The sequence below is a fragment of the Podarcis filfolensis genome, assembly GCF_964270895.1.
Source record: "Podarcis filfolensis genome assembly, chromosome: Z".
Classification (NCBI taxonomy): Eukaryota; Metazoa; Chordata; class Lepidosauria; order Squamata; family Lacertidae; genus Podarcis; species Podarcis filfolensis.
The window spans coordinates 810,596-837,524 of NC_139617.1; the positions used below are offsets into that span (position 1 = coordinate 810,596).

Here is a 26,929-nt window from a genome sequence, read left to right on the forward strand (position 1 = left end):
CGCGGGGCGCGGGGCGCATCTTCTAGCCTAGATCTCCGTGGGCGTGATGTTTCTTTGCATTAATAGATCTGCACATGTTTAGGTTGGGGCGAGAAGGATTCCTGGTGCTTCCCCTCGTGAAGTTAGTCTACCGGCCCCACGCCCAAGAGAGCGACCTGGTGGCTTAAGGCCAGTGCAGTCCTGGGCACTGCCAGGATGGGACGCAGCTCTTGGGTCTCCTCTGGGGTTTAGAGGAATGACTGCGCAGGCACCTGCCGGTTCGGAGGCTGCTTAGCGGCTCCCGGGCACACTGCATGCTGCCAGCCCGGGCTGGGACTCAGCGCCGCGTTCAGGATCCCTGCCTGCCTGGGCGCCCGGGAATGGGCAGAGCGGCCATTGGGATGTATCTCCGTCCTTTCCCAGGAGAGAGGCCTCGGCTGCCCGCCTGGCGCCTTAGCCAGTAAAACCCCGCAAAGCAAGGCCCGCGTGTCGGCTCCCTGGACCCAAGCGGTGGCGGCTGTTCCTCATGGCCCAAGGCAGTAGCAGCCGGAGTTCTGGGAGCAGAGGCTCTTTGCGTTCCAGCCCAGTTTTATACTTTCTGTGCTTACTCTGGCGTAAATCCAAAATACCGCCACAGCGCCTTTCCGCGCCTTGACTTGGAAGCCCGGGGTGGGCGGCCTCGGCTGGGGACCCTGGAAAAGCGCGTGGCTTTGGGCGCTTTCCCCCTACCGTGGGAAAAACCGCGGGTGCTCAAAGCGCGCGCGGAGCCAGTTCCTTAATGTGCTGCCAGCAAGAATCTCCTTGGCCCGCCGGGAGCAAAGCTAAATCGCAGAGGGATTTGTGCTGTTTTACCGCTCCTTTCTCCAAAACATGAGTTTGGAATATATTCCCGAATTAATACTGAGGAACATCCCCTGCCTCGCCGTCCGCGGGCGCGCAGCAAATGCACGCCTTCCTTTTCCCCAACACTGGCCCTCCAGTCTTGCGGCTCTTGCCGCCGGTCGCTTCGTTGGAGATGTTGTGTATGTATGTGCTTTGTGCTAGAGACAGTTCCAGTTTAGGGGTCGCGGAAGTGGGGGGCATTTCTCTTCGCTCCGCAGGCTGCCCAATTCTCGCCGACGAGCCACCGCAGCAGTTGCGTCGAGGTCTTGGATCCCGTCGGGTCTCTGGGGAATGCCCAGAAAGGCGCAGAGGACTCAATCCACGCCCCCACGGCACTCAGAAGGAAAGGACTTTCGAGCCAGTCGACAAGGCCAGGTGTTCGCTCGAGTCCTGCCCCCCTCGTTCTTTCATCTGCTCGCCAGTAACTGGTGCAGTGTGGTGGGGGACTGGGTCCCGCGAGCCCAACTTTTCCGACTTCTCTGTCAGGAGAAAGAAGTCCTGGCTTCTGCTCCCTGGCCGTGATCCCTCCTCCTACACCCCGGACGAGAGATGGCGAGCGAGCAGGTAGAGACCCCTCCCCCCGCCCAGAAACAGGGCAAGCAAAGAACCCGAAACGCCAGCGCAGCCTTTCCCCTCGCGGCATAGCAGCAAGGATCAGGGCGATTGACGGTTGCAAGGAGTCGCCACTGGCCTACCGCCCTTTCTCGGAGAGGCTCCATCCACGTTCTTAGCCTTCCCTTTTGGGTGGTGCACCGGTGGGCTTCCTCACTCCTCTCTCTGAGCAAGAGTTTCAGGATTGTGAACAGTTGCTCCTTGCAATTAACCCTCCCTGCCAGCTTTCAAGGCTTATGGAAGGCAGCACCTCCCCTTGAGCCCAAGGTGGTGTTGCTGTGAACAGCAGAGCACCCCTTGGCCTTTACATCCATATTTGAATATATGTCCATCCCTTCCCCCAAGGGTGAGCAAACACTTACCGGTAAGTCACTGCTTGGCGAAGTTGGAAGAAGTAATTTCTGATGGCGGTGGTGGGGGGACCCTCAAAGCAGTAAATTGTACCAATTATCAAGGAGCACAGAAGCACACTTTGGAACTTCCTTTTGTGTCAAGTTGCTGTGGGCTTCTCATTTGCAAGGAAATTATACTCAAGCACCACAAAAAAGCGTTCTAAGCTGAAGAGACTTCTGCACTCTGCTGAATTCTTATTTGCTGGGTGTTTTCATCCCAAAGACAACATAGCATCCAAAAACATAGTTTTTGCATTTGTGGATTGAAGTGGCACAAGACACTCTTCCCCCTCTTTCTACCATTATATGTGGGCCTGTCATGCACAAATGCAACTTACATGCCCATTGGCCCAGTTGTGCGCAGCCATCAGATGTGTTTCAGACCTTGTGGTGTGCTTTGCTAGGATGACCAGGTGGATCAATCTTTTCCTTACTGCAGTGTCCTTACTGGAAAAAAGCTTGTGGTTACAACCTTGGAAATATGCCTTCTTGGTCCGCCCCCCCCCCCCCGACTAGAGTGTCTTGAACAAAATAAGCAGTTCAGTCTTTGATTCCATTAGTAACAATATAAGGCCAACATCTCATCTAGACCAGCAAGCTGCTCTCATGGTAGTCAGCCAGATTCCTCCGGGAAGTTCAAAAGCAGGACCCAAGTGCAACAGCAGAACAATCCCCAAGGTTCTAGTTTCAGGTAAAGCCAGGAAAACTAGCATTTGTGGGAGTCCTAATAATTTCCCCTGAACATCAGTAGCTGGGTAAACTTCTATTTCCTACCATTAACATATTCATTTTAATTCCAGGGAATTGTATTAGCACAAAATGCACATGGTAAATCATCTTTATTTGTCTTCCAGATTCCTGCATCTACATCTTTGCCAAGTTCATTTGGTTTTTTTTATTTTTCTATGCATTTACAAGCAGCACTGGTTGTGAGGATGAAAGTGGGAGAGAGAAAGAACTGTGCACACCACCTTGGGCTCTTCAGAGAAAATGGGGTGATAGAAATGAAATGGAAAAAATGTGTCTTGTTATTATGAATGTGTCTTGTTATTATGAATTTTTGTACCTTGAAAATTTCAATACAAATTGTATTTAAAAGAAAAAGAATGCATATGGCAGGGAAAAGGGGGGGGGGTTACTCAAGTTTCAATATACAGATGCCATGGAAATGAGAGTACACAGAGGGGGCTGAAAGAAGCACAAGTAGCGAACTATTAACAACTCTCCTCTTGTTCAAATAATTACACCCAATGGCTCTTCATCTTTGCTTTTTCATACCAGCTCTTATCCCATCCTAGGCTTCTTTGCAGATGTTAAGAGGAGGGAACTGGATGCTGCATTTATCAACAATACTCTGGGCACTTAATTTGGTCTAGGCAGGCAGAAGCAGCCATTTCAAATTTCATTGGTCCCTTAAATGTTTAACACTTCATTTATTATTTATTTCTAGAATTTATACATATTTTCCTGTGAGATGCTTAAGGCAGTGTGCATTTAATCCCCACAGCAACCCTGTGAGGTGGGTTCGGCTGAGAGACGAAGACAGGTCCAAGGTCACCCTGTGTGCTTTGTGGCTGATTGGGATTTGAACCCTGTTTCCCAGGTCGCAGTCCAACACTCTGTCACACCACACTGCCACAAGTTGTGCTCGTGGTACATGAAGGGTCTCAACACTGACCTGATGAGCAGCTATGATGGGCACAGATTGTTCAACAACTTAAAAATTGCTCAGGTAAAAGCCATAGGTATATTTCGCAGTCCAGCTTCTACTGAGGCTGGGATTTGATCTTCATACAGGCCTGAGGAAATAGCTTCATAAGTCTAGTTGCAGATTGTGGAGAGACAATGAAGTTCAAAGGAAAAGTGCAGAATAGGCAATTTATTCTTTTGGAAGAGGGATGAGCAAAAGAGCACAGAAGCTAGGTAACTGAGACTCTGAGGGCCCTCTGAAGAAATCCACAGTGCTGAAGGCCAAAATGCAAGTGTAAAGAAACAAGACCAATGGGGCCATGACCCAAAAGACAGGGTGACTAGGTTGAAAAACAGTGACCCAAACTGACAACCAAATGGATGGTGAAGACATACAGTTTGCCAAATGGAGGAGCAATTTTGCTTTAAATTAACCAAACAATTATTTTGGTGATGATTTTTAACCTTTCTGATCTGTCCAATTTGGCTGCAATGAGATGTGGATTGTACTGTACTGTAATTTACTAAGTTTACACTGAAGTTTGATGCTCAGCCATCATCTTAATCTCTTTACTGCCAGCTGAGGCAAGAGCAACGTTCAAATGCATCAACATATCAGCTACCATAAAATCTGCTTTTGCAAGGTTCAACAGAAGGCGGAGGTCTCTGTAACATGCAGGGGGGTCAGAGGTGGGGCAACCCTGAACTGCAGTTTCAAAGCACCACCTCTACTCTTTTGAAGCAATGGCCTGGCAAGAGCAAAACACGACACTTTAAATCTTCATTGCGCAGCAGTAACTGAATGACTTATAAAGACACAGAACCATGACTTTACCTGTGAGAGGGGAGAAGTAAACTAAAAGATAGTTGTGGTTGCCCAGCACTTCAATGCATTTCTGATGTGGCTCAATAAAATTCCTACCTGGAAAGAGCAATAGAGAACCAACCACCCATTTGAAAAAGCCCACAAAGAAACAAGCTAAGGGGAAAAAGAATAAAAGGATAACTTGCAAAGCATCCTCTGATGGCCCACACATGGGTGCTTAGTGAACAACTGATCTTTGCCAGGGCACTGGTTGCACTGGTTTCATCTAGTGCAGAGCGCTGTGCCCTCTGCCTGGGGCCCACAGACCTTGCTTCCTTCAACAGAGAGGGAAGGTGTAGCAAACCCTGAGGAGGCATATGTACCGCAGATGTTTTGGCAGATGGAAGAGGCCAGCGCAGTCGTCAAGGTGCTACCTTTGGAGAAACAGCCTTTATTTAAAAGTATGTTGGTTGTGCATACAGTCAACATTACAATCATTTTTCATTGAGGTGAAATACAGGAAGATAGTTCTGAAAGGCAGTTTTGCTCAACTGATGGAGAAGGGAAAGGAAAATTAAGACAGAATCCACCTGGAGCTTGGAGGGGACAATCCTGATGTGAATCAATTCCCATTTTCTTCTCCCCTTGGGTTTGTGTAAGAGAAGTTCCAGGTGGACTATACAATTAATTTTATAGGAGGTGAAAAGCCTGGTAGCTGCTTCAACATTCTATATGTCACTTGCTCTCTTTTCAGGCTGAAATGGCATTATTTTCTGTGCAGAGCTCCTGTAAGAGGCAAGTAAGGCAACTACAGAGAAAGCAGTTTAGCATAACATTATCCATACTCCTTCAAGAGCATCATGCCTCTGTTGTAGGGTGGTGGCACACCCTGGATATCCAATAATCACCTTAATTTCTGCTTTCATTACTATATAAAACTTAAATTACTTGGTTTTTTTAAAAAAATATTACTAATATAATTTCCCATCTTAAAATGCCTTATACATTTACAGTACTTAAAACTATTTGAGTTCTGAAGTTTAAAAGCGGGGAGGGAGGAATATGTTTGGGGGTCAAACACACAGCAAATCCCACTAGGAAAGGAGCTAGAATCAGTAGATTCATAGTGCAATTTTCTTAAAAAAGGAAAGAGAAAGAGAGAACACACAACGGCACCCCCTTTTTGTTTCTCAAATGTAAATGAAGAAGACGAGGTTATTATACTGTACATGCAATAAGTTATAGCAAGCAAATGACAACAAAGTTGGAGAACTCTACAATTTTAAGCTGGTGACCAGAGCCAAAGGCAGAGGAAAATGGACACTGTGGATGCACATTTCAAAGTCCCGTAACTGTGGTGCTGGAGCAACTGCTGTCATGCCTTGTATTTCTGTTTCCCAGTCTCACTTATGACACAAATGTGCTGAAAGAGAGAGGGTAAAAGCACTGTGTGGATTAGGAGTTTAACAGCTAGGAGATGAACAAACACTGCAGAGCCTGTTACCACTGAGTGTGACCAAGAAATAGGACCCAGGGGACATCTCCCACTAGGGCCTTCAACATGAGAGAAGCTCATCCCGTTCTTCATAAATACACTGGGGGCGTGAGGAACTGCCCCAGTAGATGCCCCAAGCAGAGCACCCTCTTTTTTGGAAGGAGAAAAGGAAGTGAGTGGAGGCATTGCTGCAGTCCTGGCATAGCTCCTTCCCTGCCCCAGCACGGGGCGCCTCTCTCTCCTCTCCAACACTGCCCAAAGAGTTGGCTCTGCATTTCTAGGCGGTCCTTCAAATAAGGGCCTATCCTTCCCACTATAAAGCCCTGTCACCATACACTTTCCTTTCTATCTTAGAATTGCCTAAGAATTATTGGGATGCATTCAACGTAGGGCTATGTAACCTGCAGGTATAGAGCAGTATACAAATTTAATAAATAATAAGAATAACAGTAAGTTCAATCAGCACAAAGATTTATTCTTCTGCAACACAACTTCCCCTCCTCCCTTCCCCCATGAGTCCCCTAAATCAGTTCTAGGGGTTTTCCCAACCCTCTGGAGAAGATCTGGGGAGGAGGGGGAGAAGCCCCATTTTGCTAGGGTAATCCTTTTGCTGACAGGAAGAGTTCACAGAATAACCGCCATCTTATCAGCCACTAATGACTCCTAGGGTAAGTAGCTCTATTCCCTGCAGTGACAAATTATTTGGTGAATTTATTTCCAAATAACTAATCCTTCAGTTTTTAAAAGAATCCAACATTTCCAACTCTTGAAACTTGTATTTAGGAGCAACTGAGTGCTTCACAAGTCCTTGATTCTGAATTACTCTTTTCCAAATCAACTGCAACATTTCACATTCTTTTAGAATTGTATCCGTGACTAATTAATGTGTATAAATTAACCCCTCAAGGACTGACTACCCTTCTGTAAAATAATTTTAAAAAGGTAACGGAAAAGACCCCTGACAGCTCATGATAAAAAGAAATGGTGGAGAGTGAAGCACAGAACCTGTTAGTCTGAGAGACAGCAGCTGCAAACCCTGGACAAGCTGACACAGGAGGGGTGAAAAGGACAGTACTTTTTTTTTTTAAATCTTCTGTTCTTATTTCTAGTTTAGGGGAAAAAATTACTGTGGTGTTGGTGGGGAAACACAACATTGTGAGAGAGGTTCATAAAATTAAGCTTGGAGTACAGAAAATCTCCCCTCAGCTCATAATACTTGAATTTCAGATCCCCTAATTTATTTATTTATTTACGGCTATTAGCCCATAAAATATGTACAAACATAAAAACACAGGGACATAAAAACCCTAATAAAACTGACAATAAATTCAGGACAGACAAAGAAGTAAAAGACTTCTTTACAAAACACATAATTAACTTTCCAAATACACAGCAACAGGATATGGGGATGGCAAGTAGCTCAAACAGCTTTAGAAGGGGGTTAGGCAAAGTCCATGGCAGTTCACCATCATAACCAGGTTCAGAGGCAGCGCATCTCTGAGTTACAGCTGCCTGGGGTGGTGAGAGGGGTGGTGCCACAGCAGAAAAGGCCTAGTGCATGGTGGGCTTCGCAGAAGGAAGCCTAGAGACAGACCACTGTGTGAAACAGGGTGATGGAGAAATGGACCTTTCACTGACGAAGCTGCAGGGCTCCTTTTACCTCATTATCATCAGGAATGGAACCTGAAGGGGTAGTTATTCAGTCTAATTACAGCAAGCCACAAAATTATGATATTCTGTAACACTAGCATCAGCTTGGCTGCATGGATATTTAAAACAACAGAAGCTATGTCAGCTGTCTCACCTGCCCACCTCAGTAGATTCTAAAATGGCCATTTATTTATTATTATTATTATTTATTATTATATATATATATATATATATATATATAAAATTTATTATATATTTTATTATTTATTATATATTTTATTATTTATTATATATTATATATAATTATTATATATATATATTATTATTTATGTTACAGATAGGTAGCCGTGTTGGTCTGCCATAGTCAAAACAAAAAAAATGTTTTCCTTCCAGTAGCACCTTAAAGACCAACTAAGTTAGTTCTTGGTATGAGCTTTCGTGTGCATGCACACTTCTTCAGATACACAGTGTGTATCTGAAGAAGTGTGCATGCACACGAAAGCTCATACCAAGAACTAACTTAGTTGGTCTTTAAGGTGCTACTGGAAGGAAAAAAATTTTTTTGTTTTGATTATTATTTATGTTTACATTCCACTTTCATAAAGTATACCAAGGAAGCTTACAACATACAAACTATAATAAAATATAAATATATATAAGAAAATAATTAAAAACATCAATAGAAATTCAGTAAATACTAGTTAGCCTTTCTTGCAAAAACTGCTTTGAGACAGGCTCTCTGCCCATCTCTCCTGGGAAATGTCACACTTGACCAATAAGGCTTAAGGATATAGAATTGAGGTTGGAGGAGAACCTAAACTGCTGTCAGGTTAATGGGGTTGTTTGGGAGCCCAACGGATCTTGGTGGGAAATACAGGAAACAGCCCTTCTGCGTGGGGAGTGTGCGTAAGCCCCCTCCACCCCATTATGTGCCTGTAAAGTTTATGGCCAGCAGAGCCTGGGGTTCCCCAAGAGCAGAATATGCGTCTGCCGAAAACCTCATTCTGGCATTTCTCTACCCACCGGTAAAAGAAGCAAAGGAAATGTTGCACCAAGGGGAAGGGGGGCTGTGGCTCAGTGGCAGAGCATCAGTTTTGCATGCAGAAGGCCCCAGGCTCAATTCCCAGTATCCCCAGTTATGAATGGAAAAGACCTTCTGCCTTGAACCCTGGGAAGTTCTGTCAGTCAGCACTGAAAATACTGGACCAGTGGTTTGACTCTGCATAAGCCAGTTTCCTACGTTCCTACTTGACAGTAAAGATCAGGCAGAAGAGGAGCGGGGGGCGGGGAATACTCTTCCTCAATTTATACAGAAGACAATCTTTGTTCATTACTTACATTTAGATCTCTGAAGTATTCATTGTAATCTAGAGCATATCCCACCACAAACTTATCTGGTACTTCAAACCCAACAACTGAAAAAGAGCCAGAATTCATCAGTATGTTAAATTTGGGCAATGTTTAGATAATCATATTACATTATTTGGATTATTCATAACCAGTTTCCTAGTTGATAATGCTGCCTATTGGCATTATTTAAAAAATGTAACAAGGATAAAACAGGGAGACATAAAACTGACAGTACATTCTGATACAGGGAAAAGCTACACCATGTCCAAAGGAGTGAGACAGTAGGGACTAGGTGGTAAAAGGTAAAGGGACCCCTGACCATTAGGTCCAGTCATGGCCGACTCTGGGGTTGCGGCGCTCATCTCGCTTTATTGGCCGAGGGAGCCGGTGTACAGCTTCCGGGTCATGTGGCCAGCATGACTATGCCACTTCTGGCGAACCAGAGCAGTGCACGGAAACGCCGTTTACCTTCCCGCCGGAGCAGTACCTATTTATCTACTTGCACTTTGACGTGCTTTTGAACTGCTAGGTTGGCAGGAGAAGGGACCGAGCAATGGGAGCTCACCCTGTCACGGGGATTCGAACTGCCGACCTTCCGATTGGCAAGTCCTAGGCTCTGTGGTTTAACCCACAGCGCCACCCGCGTCACGGTAGGGACTAGGTGACAAGGCCCCAAATGAGTGGAAAAACACACCGCTGAAAGGAGTTAAATTATTGCAAAAGCTGCAATTTAAGCTGCAATCCTAAACACATTTAATAGGGAGAAAGCCCCACTGAACACAGTTTGGAGTAAATATGCCCAGGATTGCACCGTTACCCATTTCACAAGTCCTTCAGGTATCTCTACTTAAACACACTGCAAACCAAGTACAGTACATATCCACAGAGGCCAGGTCACTCTCCTTAATTCTGCTCCAGCTCCTATAATTCTTTTCTGTCCTCATTTATCCCTCCCTCCCCATTTTGTAACATTACAGTTGTTCTTTAGGCCAGTGACTCCCTGCAGTCAAATTTCATCTACTTTCAATCTGAATATAGAGATTTTTACATTGCTTTAAAAATGTATATATTTTAAGGTGCACTGAACACTTCACTTACAGTCAGGACGGTATCCTACACTTCGAGGTGTTCTTTTGACCAACAAGCTGTTAAAAAGACCCCAAAGCAAAAAAAGTAAATTGTGGGTAGAAATTAACTCATGAAATGCACTCCATGCTCCCTGCATGCCAAGCCACTAAGTTCTGTACTCCCCCACTGCTATATCACAGTGGAAACACTGAATCTGGATTACAGTGGCAGTTAGAGGGTTCTTTCTACAGCCAAGTTTTAAGTGAGCATAAAGGCTGCTCTCCCCTTCATGGATCACTGCCTTGCCGTGGCGAAGGGGCTTGAATAACTCAGAGAAGCTATGAGCTATGCTGTGCAGGGCCACCCAAGATGGACAGGTCATAGTGGAGAGTTTTGACCAAACATGATCCACCTGGAGCAGGAACCAGCAAGCCACTCCAGTATCCCTGCCAAGAAAACTCCATGGACAAAGACAACAGGCATATAAAAGTTATGATGCTGGAAGATGAGCCCCTCAGGTCAGAAGGCGTCCAACATACTACTGAGGAAGAGCGGAGGACAAGTACAAGTAGATGCAGAGCTGATGAAGCAGCTGGGCTAAAGCCGAAAGGTCGCTCAGTTGCGGATATGTCTGGAAGTGAAAGGAAAGTCCAATGCTGTAAAGAAAAATATTGCATAGGAACCTGGAATATAAGAACCATGAACCTGGGTAAGTTGGATGTGGTCAAAAATGAGATGGCAAGAATAAATATTGACATCCTGGGCATCAGTGAACTAAAATGGACGGGAATGGGTGAATTCAGTTCGGATGACCATCATATCTACTACTGTGGGCAAGAATCCCGTAAAAGAAATGGTCCGTAAAAGAAATGGCCCTCATAGTCAACAAAAGAGTGGCGAAAGCTGTCCTGGGATGCAATCTCAAAAATGAAAGAATGATCTCGATACGAATCCAAGGCAGACCTTTTAACATCACAGTAATCCAAGTTTATGCACCAATTACAGGTGCTGAAGAAACTGAAACTGATCAATTCTATGAAGACTTACAACACCTTATAGAAGTGACACAAAAGAAGGATGTTCTTCTCTCATGCGGGAGGCAGTGGAAGACAGGAGTGCCTGGCGTGCTCTGGTCCATGGGGTCACGAAGAGTCGGACACGACTAAACAACAACAACAAAGGCTGCTCTTTGACCAATTGTGTATGAGGAGGAGCAGGCATTGAAAAGTATTCTCTTCCTCCTTCAGTGGTGCCAGAAGGGGAAATTCAGCACATCACCATTCTGTGCCTGAAGCATCTCCCCCCTGCCTAGGCCCCTGCACTGCCATGAAACTTGTGCAGCAGAAAAGTGACTTTACCTATGCTCAAAATATACTGTGGACAGTGGGAGACTTTCCTCAAAATATACAGAATAAATAAAGAAGTTTGTTTAGGAAGGCAGAGTTATTCTGATAATTAAAGTTAAAAATTAGTATTTAAGCTAGCTACTGGGTGAGATGCAAGAGTCATTGTACTAAGAACGCAGAAGGTCTACTAAGAGTAAGTATAATATGTGGGTGTTTAAGAGAGAAGTGATCCAAGATGACACTCATTTTTAGACCAAAAACTAAACTGTTAAAACCTTTTAATAAAGCAATTTCCCTTAGACTAGTTCTCTTTGTTATTCAGTCTTGGGCAGCTGAAGCATAGAGGTGGATTGAAAGCCCACTGCTTTTAACTATGGGCACCTTCATCACAAAGGCAATGATCAATATCCAGCACAAGCAATGGAGAAAAATTAACACCCCCCAACCTTGCACTTATTAACTCCTAAACGTAACTGACCTCAAAAGGATACAAAAAGATGTGTAACTGTACCACCTTTTTTCATCATTCTGCAAAAGTTCCTGAGAAAGCAAATTGTAGCAAATGCAGGAATTAAACATACCTGGCTACTTTCACCATCTTTGGGTTGTACTGCTTAAGCAGAGACAGAAGAGTCTTCATTGTCTTACCAGTGTCAATTATATCCTGACATTTAAAACAAAAAGAGCCTTGTGAAGTGAAGCTGCAGCCAAGTACCTCTTACAGGTTCATAATTAACTAAATCATACATACGAGGAGGAATAAAATTCAGGGTCATTTGGTGCTCATTTGTGTCTGTCAGTAATTATAGGGGGGGGGGGTGAAGGGAACATATCTGCAAATGGATATGGTCCCAGAATTTTAAGTGCACACCAATACTTGATCAGCTCTTTACATGGTCTCCACAAGAACAAGAGCATTTTTGTGTAAAATATTAACAAGCTCCAGCTGAATTAAGTCACAATGCAATTAAGCAGAATCAGTTCAACAATGCATTCTTGGCTATCCATCTTAGTAGTAAAAAAAATTGCATGCGAATTAAGTGTCCCCCTGATGCAGCTGCTTGTACAAGAGAAATTGCTTTTTCTTTTGAGAGAGCTTTAATCCATACTTTAGCTTAGGGACAGTTGTTGTTCTGGAGTAAAATGGTGCTACATTATTTGTACTGGTTTCACAGCATTACCTCAAATCATACCTATTAAAAAAGGAAAATGTAAACTGTTGTACTTACTTCTACAATCAAGACATTCTAGGAGAAAGAGAAAAATAGAAACTCATGAGTAATTGCTCATGAGTTTAATTAAGTCAACACTTGGTTTCCAATTTATATTTATCCAAACCTTTTCAGGATGCCTGTTTTTCATTTTTCATTTCCCTGATTAACCAGCACACAAATATAGGTGGATACTTCAACTATGAAGCAAACCAGCAGAAAATGGCTACAAAATTATGCCCTGTGGTTAAACGACTCAGGTTTCTACTGCTCATTAGCACAAACTCAAAATCGAAAGTTTATCATAGTTCAGAAATAAAGTACCAATTTCAATGCAACAAGTTTCAGAACCAACTGAGGGGGCGAGGAAGCATTAGTACCAGAGGAAATACAACATGTGCCACAGCCTATTCTTTCTAATGCACTGATATTGCTTAGCTAGTTTAGGCACCTTCTCAAGGGCAAGCTAACAACAACAAAAACATTCATAATCAGAACAGCTTTGTAAAAATTAGGACGGCCCTGGATCAGTAGCAGAAGGTCCCAATTTCAATGCCTGGCTATCCAGGAGGGGCTGGAAATGTTCCATCTGAAACCCTGCCGAGAAATCACCAGTCAGGGAAGACCATCCTGAGCTTGATGGATCAATGGCCTGACTATGTATAAGGCAGTTTATAACTAGTGCCACATTAGAATTCAGAACAGGGAGTACTCATTCATATTTTCATGAGTTGTCTTCATATTTAAAGTAGAGAGTGATTTAGAACTGAATCATGTACCTAAATGTGAATGTGCTATCTATCCATGAAGAAGTTGAGTAGGGGGTGAACCCCGCCAACCCCCACATAAACAAAGCCTAGAGGTTGCAGAGTGCAAGTAAGTGAGCACCCAAGGCCCTAGAGGCATCATTGGTATGGTCACTTGCAGACAGAACCTCAAGACGTCCTGTGCAATCCTACATCTCTATATCTACTGGGAGGCAGAATCGGAAGCCTTCTGTGAAAGCTTAAGAGAATAACTGATAGCAGGGGAGGGGTTAAGGTTTTCAAAAATTTTGTATGATCCTTATAGCATTACTTGCTACTGTCATTAATATTTACTGTTAGAAGTTAAACGTTTCACACCTTACATGACAAATGAAAGTTGAATGTCTTGACAAGCAGCTCTGTTTGTACGGCAGAACCAGGAGAGGGGAGACGTAACAGAATATTGCAACAGCCTTTGGGGGACATTTCTTGCTCTATACAGCAGTAGGCACAAAATAGAGGATGAGATGAATGCTGCTATTAGACAGAAGCAGCACTACAAAGAAGACAAGATGCACTTCAGAAGATGTTCGAGTGCAGGAGTGGGGAACCTGTGGCCCTCCAGAGACTGTTGGAATCCAACCCACATCAGCCACTGCCAGCACGGCCAACCGTCAAGGATGATCACAAGGAGTTGTAATCCAGCAGCATCTGGAGGGGCACAAGCTCCCCACCCCAGAATTATATTTTAAGAAGTCTTATCTTCTCAATACTGTAAAGATAAGGGGAAGGGCTCAGTGGTAGGGCAGCTGCATTGCATGCAAAAGGCCCAAAGTTCAACACCCTCCAAGCCCCTCCAGGGTCAGGTTGGTAGGTGATCAGGTGACTGCAAGAGACTCTTTGCTGCCAGATATCCTGCAGAACAATTGCTAACTGGAGCAAACAATGCTGGGTTAGGGGGACAAATACACATACCACATTGGAGATACAGTGGTACCTTGGCTTACATACGCTTCAGGTTACATACGCTTCAGGTTACAGACTCCGCTAACCCAGAAATAGTACCTCGGGTTAAGAACTTTGCTTCAGGATGAGAACAGAAATCGTGCTCTGGCGGTGCGGCAGCAGCTGGAGGCCCCATTAGGTAAAATGGTGCTTCAGGTTAAGAACAGTTTCAGGTTAAGAACGGACCTCCGGAACGAATTAAGTACTTAACCTGAGGTACCACTGTATTGCAGGCTCGGTTCCATACCACCACAATAAAGCTAGTATTGCAATAAAGCAAGTCAACTTTTTGTTGTTGTTTCCATCTGGATATAAAAGCTATGTTTACACTAAGCTGTAGTCTAGGCAAGGGGCCCCTGCAACCAAGGGCAGGAGGAGAAAAACCCAGCCCCAGCCCTGGCCAGCTCCACTGCTGTGGCCAGAAGAGGGGGGTGGGGCTTTCTTCCACTGGAAGTGAGTGGGCTGCCTGCAGCTGCACCCTGGTCCTCGTAAAGAGCAGTATCTGCGGAGTGCAACAAAGTGAGGCGCAATGAAAGGAGGCATGCCTGCAGTCTGACCTGCAGCTTCCTGTGTTCCTTTGAAGATGTATCAGACTGCAAGAGCTAATCCTAGAAACAAAAGTGTCAGGGGAAATAAAAAACTTGAAACCTGAACCAACAAAATGCCACAAATAAACATAATATGCCTACATCTGTGCCAGGCATATTCTGTTCACAGGTTGCACTTCACTGATTCAGATTTCAAGTCTTATACTTTGGTTTTTAAAATTGTTTCCTTGACTTGATTACTTTGCATTATGTTTCTTTGGTCACAGTTGTCTCCTTTTATACTTCTAAAGTAACAAGACTCCCGAAGAGTATTTGCAGTTTAAATTTGAAAAAAGTTGTCTTTTGTAAATGTTAGCACTTGCTACTAAGAAACATTACAATAGAACATGGCCATATCAACTGCATGCAACACCTTAGGAGCAATTTCCCTCATTTTTGTTCCAGTGTTCCATGCTGCAAAGTCTGTTTGTGGAAGGCAATCTAAATTTGAAAAAAGTAATTTAGATTGCCTTCCACAAACAGACTTTGCAGCATGGAACACCGGAACAAAAATGAGGGAAATTGCTCCTAAGGTGTTGCATGCAGTTGATATGGCCATGTTCTATTGTAATGTTTCTTAGTAGCAAGTGCTAACATTTACAAAAGACAACATAAGCCACGTCCGTCAGCGGCCACTTGATCAAAACAATAGTCTTGCCTAGTCCTCATTCCAGCAGTGACTCTCAGGTGCCTCTGGAGACTTACAAATTGGGCATGAGGATAATAACCTTCCCCAGATTTTGTCCCCAGCATCTGGTATAGAGAGCTCTGCTGCTTCTGTATAATGAAGTTCTACTTCACTATAACAGCTAATAGGAATTGATGTGTTTTTTCTCTATGATTTTTGTTAAGCCCCTAAGGAAGGGGCGACAAAAACATACACAGCAATTGTGCTGTTGCAAAATACAGCCAGCGAGAGAAGAGGACCTTGCAACCTGGTGCATGTGCACTCTCACGTTTATTTGCATCTCACAGAATGGATTCAATTGTGCTCTGTCTTTAAGTGTAACTAATTGGTGATGGAAAATTAGTAGCATACAAAAGTGCTTCACAGAAATTTCCGTATCTATCTATCTATCTATCTATCTATCTATCTATATATCGCCATTTATTACATACCTTGCCAGTCAAGGTTGAGAGGTCATCCCCACCAATTACCTTTATATCACCAGTGGACTGGTCATTCTGATTTTAGAGAGAAAAGAAAAAGAAAGGGTTTGGAGGAGAATAATAATAAAGTGAATCTTCACTAAACACAAAAACAAACAAACAAACAAACCAAAAGCCCTACTCGAAAAATGAAGCTTTTAAAAAGTTTGTAAATCCTGGCTGGCAACATTCACCATACAACAGAGGAAGAGGAAAATTTTCCCAATCCTGCACAGAATAAGGCTCCCTCCTCCTCCTCCTCCTCCTCCTCCTCCTCCTCCTCCTCCTCCTTCTTCCTCCTCTTCCTCCTCCTCCTCCTCCCATCAGGTTTTTTTTCAGAAATGTGAACTCAAAGCGACTTACAAAGACAGGAGTGCTTCTCCCCCACCTTGACTAAGCCTCTTAAAAATGAACATAAAACATCACTCCCACCCACAGTGGAACACAAAGCTGTCTGTCTGGAAGAGACAGTCAAGGATGTACCAGGGACTAAAAAGGCGATTGACAGAATGGATAGCTGAAAGTACGTCTACATTATTTTTAAATATGAGGACATACCAAAGTGTAAAGGTACAAAACATCTAGAAAAGAAGGCACTTAATGTTTCCATTTGTAGTTTTAAGAAGAAGGAAGCTGTCATACTTGTATCTGTGCTTTTGACTGCAAACAAGAATTGCCTTTAAAAATTGATGTCTAAAAAGAAATATACTATCACTCATATGTCAATACCCTACTTTGTAAACTTGCCTAATCCCAACCCTCAAAACTCTGTAAACAATTTAATTTCTAATTTCACAGACAACTCAAGCAAATTATAAATTTATGTTTCCAATTAGGTTGTTTCTACTTATCTCCCCTCCTTTTTGTTTACTTTAATCAGGTCCTTAGTTAAGGGGAATGGGATCACAGAAGTATAGTGCCCTGATCACAGAAATAATATACTCCATATGTGCTTTTCAAATTCTTAGTTTAAGTTTTTCTTATATGACTTTAAACTCCCAAGTATTTTCTGTTTCCTCAATGATAAATATTACACTGAACAATCACCTACCTTCTTAAAGTAAAAGAAAAACCTTTAACAATCAAAAAATAAAACCAAGCACATAATTTCCAAAAGCAAGTTGTTATCCTCCTTGGACCTAAGTCTCAGCTAAATGTTAACATCAATGGCATTCCTCATAGAATCACAGAACTGTAGAGTTGGAAGGTATAGGATGTAAAAATGTATTGTAGTCAAATACAACATTCCCACAATGCACATGCAATGTATCACTCAGGAGAAAACTTGCTAGTTCCTCCTGAGCTGGGACAGACTTCCTTTGCATGTGTCTTAGTGTGGGTGTGGTCTGTTCTTGGACAGATGAGCACATGGCCTCCATGTTCCGCCTTTTTTGTTTTCCATTTTTTGTGTTCCTAAGAGTTAGGAGAAGTGACTGCTGAATCACAGCCACTTGAGACTATTTCCCTTATGGGATAGTTCACATTGTTATAGGCTGTTCTGTAAATTAAGTCTGCCTTCAGGGATCTTATTGTGAACTGGATGATTGTAAGTAAACTAGTTTTATGTTAACTTTACTCATATGGTTGTGTCTATTCTTTTAGGAGGGATATAAAAAGGGAAACCAGGAATCCTAAATAGTGAGGCTCAGACAAGCCTGCAACTAGCTAACTGCTGTGTAATTTAAAAGGGAGATTGTTTAACAACTCTGCTAAGTTATGGAACTTGCTGATGCAAGTTAGGAAGGATATAATAAAATAATATATCCCCTCAAACATCCCCACAGAAGGGACCTCCAAGAGTCATGTAGCCCAACCCCCCACAATGGAGGAATCACAACTAAAGAATCCCTGTCAGATGGCTATCCAACCTCTGCTTTAAAACCTCCAGTGCCATTTGAATAGGACATGGAAGATGCAGCAGGCTTGTTTGCTCCTATTCCAGAAGGCAGAACCAGAACCAGCAGGTTCAGATTACAAGAAAGGGGACCCTGACACAACATTAGGAAGAACATTGTGACGGTAAGAGCCGTTCAACAGTAGAACAGGCAGCCTTGGAAGGTGGCAGACTCTCCTTCATTGGTGCTTTTAAACAGTGGTTGGATAGCCATCTGCGTGAGCGACTGCAGACACACTTACGCAATAGCTCTTCAGCCTGATGAAGTCAACGGTCATAGGGATAGACTTGTCACTGTTTCGATTCAGGGCTTTGATATAATCCAGCAAGTCAGCAAAGAACTTGTAGCCCCCTTTAAGTACACAGAGAGCCACAATGTGATGCCCTCCCATACTCTGCATGATTTCTCGTGCCAGTCTTTCTGTTCTGTGGAAAGAGAAACAAACTAATTTGCCACACCGAGCCCAGTGCCAGGTCTCTCTCTCTCTCTCTCTCTCTCTCTCTCTCTCTCTCTCTCACACACACACACACACACACACTTATTTGTACCATTTCTAAACCAGCCTTCCTCCAAGGAGATTCCAGGGCATATACAAATCGATATCATAAGAATAATAAATTACAACATAAAAATATAAAACTAGTCCAAAAGACCAACAGTCAGAACATGAGTTAAAATCAAACTGCTACTCTAAGGCCTGCCCAAAAAGATGTGTCTTCACACCACATGGAAAACTCAGTAAGAAAGAAGTCAGCCATAGTTCTGGAGAGAGGAGAAAAAATATATGCAGATGGGGCCTTAAGACTATTAAGACTCTTCCCCACACAACTGCCCACTGAGTAGAAATCACGAGTGGGATTGCAAGAAGGGTGTCCCAATAAGATTTCAACACCCAGACTGACAAGTAACAGGAGAGGCCCTCCTTCAAGGACTTGAGACTGAAAATTATTCTCATTATATCATGTTATTATTCACCCCCACTGGCTTGGACAAACCATGGTAAGCATTCATGCAAAGATAAAGTCAACAGAGCATCTTTCCCCGATATTGTATTTATCTCCCATCTGACAAAATAGGGCTATTTACTGGTCAGTGACATTTCTGCTTTTTCTCACTTGTCAAGGTTAATCTAATAGCAGTACTGCCAAACTCCCTTGATTTTACAGGGCAGCATGTGCCAAAGTAAATCTCAGTCTCTGCCTAGTTACTGGACAACTTTCAAAAGATATGAAGCATACAGGTCTTCAGAAGGTAAATTAATTCACTTTTTAAAGCATATTGCAGCTTGGATTAGTAAGGCACCAACAATACACTCCGGAAATTCAGAAACAAGGAAACAGAAAGCTGTTCAAATTTTTAAAGTTCTGTGCTTTCAAGATTTATACACCAGTGTGTCAGTGAGGAAACTTGTTACCTAATATATACACATGCACACACTTAATTTACAGTATGTCTTTATATCCCTTTTCTCATTAACATATGAATTATGGGCAAATTACCTGTCTTTTTATGGGTCAGGAACTGGTAACAATTTGCTAGAGGTGCAGAAAATTAGAGCAATGGTTCCCAAGCTTCACCACCCCCTTAGACCACCTCAAAATTGCTGATGGACCACATAAGGATTTTTGTTTGCTGTAGCAATGGTAATGTACTCTGCTAGAAGCCATTTGATTTGCAATTGCATTTTTACTTCTTATATATTGTACTTTTTGTATTACAAATTAAAACCCAATATAAGAATTAAAAGACACAATAAAAAATACTATTACAAATTAGTATCAATATTTAATGTGATGGATGTGCCATCTCCTGTCTTCAGCCACAATCTACATAAATGCTGTGGACAGGCTGAATGGAGCAGTCATCCGCAGACCACAATTTGGGTTCCACTGAACTAGGAAGTCCAACCCAGGAGGAGCTGTGTGCTCCTCAGAGCATTGTGTTGCTGGCATAGGAGATGTTCCCTTCCACAGCAACTGCCTTTACTGTGTACAGAGGCAATTTATCTACACTCCAGTAAACCAGACACTGCTTCCAAGCAAGCTGCAAGAGCCACCATAAAGTAAAACCTCCTTAGAACAAACATGCAGAGGCTTGCATGCAAATAATCATTTTTGAATACTGCTGAGAGTAAAACAAACCTGTCCATAATAAGCCCATGAGGAATATATACTTTTTCCAAATCTTCTGCATAATGTTTTGGTATGCAAAACAAGTCTAGGTCATATCCTTGTTCATCATCTCCAATCTAAAAGGAAAACAGAAAAGGTGAGGTCAGGTACAATGTGTTACATATCCTCCCAGAGAACAAAAATATATTAAAAAGCCTCATAATCTGGGATTACTCAAAAATTCAAAGCTATAATCTATTGGCAGAGTGTATGTTTTGCCTGCGTGAGGCTCCAGGGGGCTTCAACTATGGTATTTCCAGTGAAAAAGATATCGGGGAATGGATTTTATTCTGTTAATTAGCTTTGAGATGAAGGAAAAATATTTTGATGCAAAGATAGTTTGTGCAGTTGGGGTGGGTTATCATTTATAATGGAAAAATGGGAAAAGTGAAATAAAAATAATATTGAGAAAATATCATCTAAGGACTAGGCAAGGCAATGAGAACTTTCAGAGCTATGGAAGAGTCAGTGGGATCAATACAGGACAATGGCGCACCATTTCTGACTTGAATCCTCAAAATACATGACAGCAAAGCTCCACAGCAGAGCATGCAAGTACAGTTTTCTCCTCCCCACCCTCCAGGAAGGCAAGCTGAATGATGTATATTTGCTGCTACTCATGGGTTTATCTGCCACCACAGCCTTCACATCCTACTCAGAGACCCCATTGACTTTGGGAGGCATGCACCAGTTGAAAACTGCAGACAAATACAATCTCCTCCCATCTTTGAACTGGGAATCGTGATTCTGCTACAGGCATACTTTAGCACCAAGAGAAGGCTGGGCACTGCACAGAACGCACAGCTGACCAGGGACCAGGGAGAGAAAGTGGGGAAGGGTTGAGGGGAATCAAGTGGCAGGGGAGGAAGTAGTTTGGGAGAGGCTTTGGGGAAGAAGTAGACCCTGAGGAGGACAATACAGTATTTGTGATTAGGTATTATGCTGAGGTGGCAAGAATTCACAGAGGAACTATACCAGAAAGAAATGGATGTCCCATACACCCCAGGTAGTGTGGTTGCTGACCTTGTTTTCCCTGTAATGATGTATGGAAGTGAGAGCTGGACCATGAAGAAGGCTGATCGCCGAAGAATTGATGCTTTTGAATTATGGTGCTGGAGGAGACTCTTGAGAGTCCCGTGGACTGCAAGAAGATCAAACGTATCCATTCTTAAGGAAATCAGCCCTGAGTGCTCACTGGAAGGACACATCGTGAAGCTGAGGCTCAATACTTTGGCCACCTCGTGAGAAGAGAAGACTCCCTGGAAAAGACCCTGATGTTGGGAAAGATGGAGGGCACAAGGAGAAGGGGACGACAGAGGACGAGATGGTTGGACAGTGTTCTCGAAGCTACAAACTTGAGTCTGACCAAACTGCGGGAGGCAGTGGAAGACAGGAGTGCCTGGCGTGCTCTGGTCCATGGGGTCATGAAGAGTCGGACACGACTAAACGACTAAACAACATTATGCTGACCCTTTCAGTTCCCACATTTCTGAGGCTTTTTTGAAAACAGCAACAACAGAAGTTTTTTTTTGGAGGTGGAATTTGATTTAAAAAACCTAAAAGTTTGAGAAAAAGCCAGGATACTCCACTACAAGCAGCTCCTAAAATAATATGACCCCAAGATATCAAAAACAAGACACTGTTCGGAATGTTTAAAATACGTTAGAGAATTCTGAAAACCTCAGTTTCAAACAGCAGTAAGTTACTAGACCTTATTAGTCCTAGAGATACATTTGGCGACTTTTAAAGGCATGGAGAGGTGCATGTTCCCCTTATCAAAGCTAAGATCAACATACTGATTATGTGTGTGTGGTTTTTTAATTGCTTCTGCTACCAACCACACTTGGCTGTCCTGTATGCTACTGAGCAGCAATACAACTAAAGAATCCCTCGTTGTGAATTATAGTCTCATGAGAAACATTCTGCAGGCAGAAACAACTAATTTGATTGCAGCAGCAAGCCAGACGCACTTTTATGCAATGGCCTTGAGAGGAACACCATGCTCCTTTGCCTCTTCATAAACCAATTGGTTAACACCCACAGGGCAGAAAGAAACTGAACCCGGCTTGTGATAAATAGATGCTGAAAACGTGTCTTAATGTTCCACGGAGACTGTAGCACTTGGAACAGAACAGCCTTCCCCAAACTGGTACCCTCTAGTCAAAAACACCTGAAGGGTGTTTATAAAATATGCTGCAGCAATCCATAAACAGCAAATGTTTAGATTTATCAGAAGGCTTGTGCAGAACCCTGTTGGCTCTGCATTTATTATTAGGTTCCTCAAATAACATTTTCTCATCTTTCCACTGAACTGAGCATTTCAGTTCATCTGCCAGAGATAGAGGTTCTATCAGTGGGCATTACTGGTGTCTGGAAGACCCCAGATTGGGTTCCCCTACTTGCAGTGCCTACTATGAGAGAATTTATTTATTTATTAAAATTTCTATACTGCACTTCAGCAGAGGATCACAGGTGAAGGGCCAAATACATAACATAGTAAAGAACAAAAACAACAATTCAAAAGGCTGTAGATTGCTAAACTAGCCAAGGCCTTGGGAGAAGAGGAATGTTTTTGCCTGGCACCTAAAGATATATAATGAAGGTGCCAGGTGAGCCTCCCTTAAATGCCACAAACAAGGAGCCACCGCAGAAAAGGCATTCTCATGTTGTGGCTTTCTGGACCTCTCATGAAGGAGGCACACAAAGAAGGGCCTCCGATTATGATCACAGGGTCCGGGTAGGCTCATATGGGGAGAGGTGGTCCTTGAGGTATTGCAGTTCTGAGTCAAAACGCAGCACTTTTAACTGAGCCTGGAAAATAATTGGCAACTGGTGCAGTCGGGCCAGGATTGGTGTAGTATGCTCAAACTGGCTTGCCCTGGTGAGCAACCTGGCCACTGAATTCTGCACCAAGTTTCCAAACCGTCTTCAGAGGAAGCCTCACATATAATGCATTGCAGCAATCAAACCTAGAGGTTACCAGAGCATAGACAACAGAAGTAATGTTCTGAATCCAGGGAGGATTTCTTGGCTGAGTGGTTTCACCACTGCCTCCTTGAAGCGGGCAGGGACCACCTCCTCCTCTCGCAAGACGGTATTAACCACTTCCCTGGCCCAGCCAGCTGTCCCTCCCCTGCTAGTTTCTATCAGCCAGGAGGAGCAAGGGTCCAGAGCGAAAGTGAGTGCCCTGACCGATCCTAGCACCTTGTCCATGTCTTTGAGCCTTACTAACGGAAACTCATCCAACACAACAGGACTAGACTGTGCTCCGGACACCCCTCAAGATTCATCTGCTGTTAACAGTGGTGTCAAGATCCTGGCAGATGTAATCAGTTTTATCCAGTGCTTTGCAACCAAATCACAGTGAGCTACTGTCTGTTCTCCCACCTCCTTTGCTCCCAACTGTAAAAGGTCCGGTACTACCCAGAAAAGCTCTGTACTGGACAGCACAGCGAGGAGGCATACTTTGCTATCATTCACTGCCACTAAGTAAGCTTGATGATGATCGCTTGCCAGTGTTCAATTGCATTCCACTGGAGTTTTCATTCATTTGCGTTCAAGCCACCTCCAAGCTTATCTATGCCCTAAGCTCTGCAGTATATCAGAGAGCCAAGCTCCTTGCATAGAACTTGACCAGCGTTAAACAGCAACTGATCAATCCAGACTTTTGTACCCCTTCAATTCAAGAAGTAGGAGTCAGGCAGTGGTAGCGGTTCCTCTATGAACATCAGTTTAGAAAGCCTGGGTTCAAATGATAACATAAAAGATGCCATGTTGCTGACATTTCAAAGTATTTCACCAGAGGAAACTTCACCAGAGGTTCCCTGACTTGTGGTGATGCCTCTCTCTCTCCCTACGAAATCTGGCTTTTGACACCCCACCTTAATTCTACCCCTCAAGTTATAATAATAATATAATATAATATAATATAATATAATATAATATAATATAATATAGGTATAAGTATTGTATACAGTTGTATACTGTATACTTATGTATTGCAGAAAGAAAGAATAACTATCCTGAGATGAGGAAAACTGAAATTCAAAATCCACTTTCATAGTAAGTAAGGCATTGGGTTAATTTAATGAAAAATGTTCAAACCTATGGTGTTGTCTTATCCAACTGAACATGCTGACATGTTCAGTTACAGAAATCAGTTGGAGTCCTTTTTATTTGCATCAAACCCAAATATGGCTAGCTCAAGCTAATGAAGTCAAGGACACACAAGAAACATATTTCAGAACAAGACTCCTTGAACAGGAAATTACTCATCTTCACATGTGCTTGGTGAGCACAGTCCTATGCACATTTACTAGGAAGTAAGCACCACTGAGTTTAATAGGTTACACAGCACAATCCTAACCATGTAAATGCAGAAGTAAGTCCTACTGAATTCAGTGGGGCTTACTCCCAGGCAAGTGGGTTTAGGATTGCAGCCCAAATGTGTCTAAGGCTGCAACATTAAACCACTTACCTAGAAATAAGCTGATTGACCTCAGTAGGCCTAATTTTTTTTTTTAAGAACACAAAAAATAGTTGCATACTTTTGTAGATATTAACTCTGGCAATATCCATATACAAACAGATAAATTATTGTAATGGTTTGATGCAAAAGGCATAACTTGAGATGAAGGCATTCTGAATATGCCCAGAAACCTGATTCTTTATTTATACCTCAAAAAATCATCCCTAGTATATTAGAAATACAGATTATGGTCAGGGTCATGAGTGCTTGTACAAGTTAAGCCTTCTATCCCTTATCAGTAACACTACTGAAAAACATCGTTTCCCCCCTTTAAAAACCTCTTTTTCCTTGAGACACCAAATGAATATCCCCCCTCCACTTTAAACTCTTCAACCCTCCCCAGATTAACCTCCAGTTTAAAGCCATTCACCTTCTCCTTCCTTCCTCTTTGAACCCTATTAGCTGGGGGTACATATTAATTCCCCCAACTCTCTGAATGTAACAAAATCTTTTTTCCTTCTGTTCCAGGTTATCATTCTCCTCTCCAGAGTTTCCTGAGGAGGCCCTAACCCTGCCCTCCCCCAGCACCCCTTCAAAAAGTAGGGATGTGGGGAGGAGGGCTGACCCTGGTCCAAATCAGCCTCCCCAAATTCAGCCGCACAACCAACTGGACGCTCCTTCGCCTGCCCTGCCTGCAACAAAACATGCCTCTCCCCTTTTGGGCTCTGCAGCCACAGCTGAAACCCTCCAAGGCTTCACTTCCAAAGGCAGCACACACTTCGTATGTCAACCAACTGCCCCTTAACAAAACCTGGAATTACGGTATATAGCCAGATTCTTAGAAATGCTGGTGGTGTGCCTCTTTATCTGTTTGAGTGTTTTAAACTTCTTGTACATTATAATGCATTGCAATCATCCCCTTCCCCTGATTTTAGAGTTTTATCACATTTTGTAAACCGATCTGAGGCTTTTAAATGTGTTTTTCTCTTTTTGGGGGCCATCAATTGGTGTATGAATTTTATGAAATAATATATGCAAACCATCACAATCATTTTGGGGGTGGCGTGTGGAGGGGATAACTGCGGGGGAGGTGGAGGTCCACAAGGGCCTCTCCCCCCTACCTCCTTTTAAGCGGACCCCACATCTCCAGACACCCTCAGGGCCCCCACCGCAGGCTCCAGGCCCCCTGCCCTTGGCCTTCCAGCACCTTCCCACATTATGGGTCCCCCACCCCAGCTACCCACTTGGCGGGGCGGGGGAGAAAGCCCCGATGCCCCCATGCCTTGCAGGGCGGGGGTTTGAGGGTCGCCCCCCCCGCCTCATGTGGGGCTATGTCCGCAGCCCCCCTCCCAGCCCCCTCCCCTCTCGGCCCCTCACCACGATGCAGGCGGCGCTGGCGCGGGGGTGACCGCTGTGCCCGGCCATGGCGGCGTGGGAGGGAGCGGCCGGCCGGCCGGCCGGCGAGGCTCTCCTCGGTCCCTCCTCGGTCGCGGGGCTCCGGCAGCGGGGAAGGGCTGCTGGGCGGCTGCCGGCGCGGCGGTGCGGAGAGACGTCCCGGAGAGAAGAGAGGGAAGAAGGAGCGGCGCGCTGGCGGGCCGGCAGCAACCGCCTCAGCCCAGCCCAGCGCTGCTCGTGAGGAGGACGCCTCCCGCGACGCCCGCCGCGCGCAACATGGCCGCCGCCGCCGCCGCCACCAAGGGAGGGGGGTGCGAGGGCGTCGTCGCCTCAAGGCCTCACGAGAAACAAGCCCTGTGGGATGTCACCCCCATAGGTCTCCACATAAGGTGAGGGGAAGCAACGCCCCCCTTCCCCGCCACACATAGATAGATATAAAAGAACAACAGCGCCCATAGATGAAGCACACACACGTGTGTGTGTGTGTGTGTGTGTGTTCATGGAGGAGGGCAAGGGAAACTCAACACCCCCGTATAAAAACGAGGGCGGTCCCCACCCCAAATAAATAATACTAAACGAACAATCAAATAAATCGAAAGTAAGTACTCGCAAAGGAGGGTACTGACACACACACATGCACTTAACTGTGCTGAGATTATCTATTTGTCTATCTATCTCTATCTGTATCTGTATATCTCAGCACTCTCCTTTTTTACGAGTACTTATTTTCGATTTATTTATTCATTCATTATTCATTTATTATATATATACATAATATGAGACTTGTCCCTCCCTTAATAACAATGGGAAGGACCTCAGCACTCTGCCCCTTATTGACAGCCTGCTTGCTTTGAGTTCAGCTGACCATTTTATATGTGACTACTCCAAAGTAACCCTCGCCGAGATCAACAGGGCTGGGGTGGGGTAGTGTTTTTTTTTTGTTAAGATCCCCTATTTTTCGCAGCACCCCCCCCAGGACAGCGTTTCTTCATCGCCCCCCCCCCTCCACAGAAGGCTCCTGGGGTCGCCTAACC

General features: G+C 43.9%; 1 protein-coding gene across 2 annotated transcripts; it reads right to left on the minus strand.

Moving 5' to 3' along the window:
- Positions 1 to 4,790: 4,790 nt before the first annotated feature.
- On the minus strand, positions 4,791 to 26,337 carry HPRT1 (hypoxanthine phosphoribosyltransferase 1). Of its 2 annotated transcripts, XM_083595501.1 has the most exons (9): positions 25,878 to 26,337; positions 20,003 to 20,109; positions 18,103 to 18,286; positions 15,937 to 16,002; positions 12,498 to 12,515; positions 11,850 to 11,932; positions 9,953 to 9,999; positions 8,843 to 8,919; positions 4,791 to 5,782 (listed from the first exon to the last, which is right to left on the minus strand). In XM_083595501.1, the coding sequence occupies exons 1-9, from the start codon at positions 25,923 to 25,925 to the stop codon at positions 5,735 to 5,737; spliced, it is 678 nt and encodes a 225-aa protein (XP_083451627.1). In that variant the 5' UTR covers positions 25,926 to 26,337; the 3' UTR covers positions 4,791 to 5,734. The 2 variants fall into 2 exon arrangements, with proteins under 2 accessions (XP_083451627.1, XP_083451628.1); XM_083595502.1 differs by lacking the exons at positions 4,791 to 5,782; positions 8,843 to 8,919; positions 9,953 to 9,999; positions 11,850 to 11,932; positions 12,498 to 12,515 and adding an exon at positions 12,551 to 13,719 and having other exon boundaries at positions 25,878 to 26,184.
- Positions 26,338 to 26,929: the final 592 nt, after the last annotated feature.

Coding starts and splice junctions, on each gene's coding strand:
- HPRT1 (XM_083595501.1), bottom strand. CDS start 25,925: ATGGCCGGGCACAGCGGTCACCCCCGCGCCAGCGCCGCCTGCATCGTG. Junction 20,110..25,877: donor CCAGCGCCGCCTGCATCGTG/GTGAGGGGCCGA, acceptor TTTTCCTTTTAG/ATTGGAGATGATGAACAAGG. Junction 8,920..9,952: donor TGTAGGATACCGTCCTGACT/GTAAGTGAAGTG, acceptor GCTCTTTTTCAG/TTGTTGGGTTTGAAGTACCA.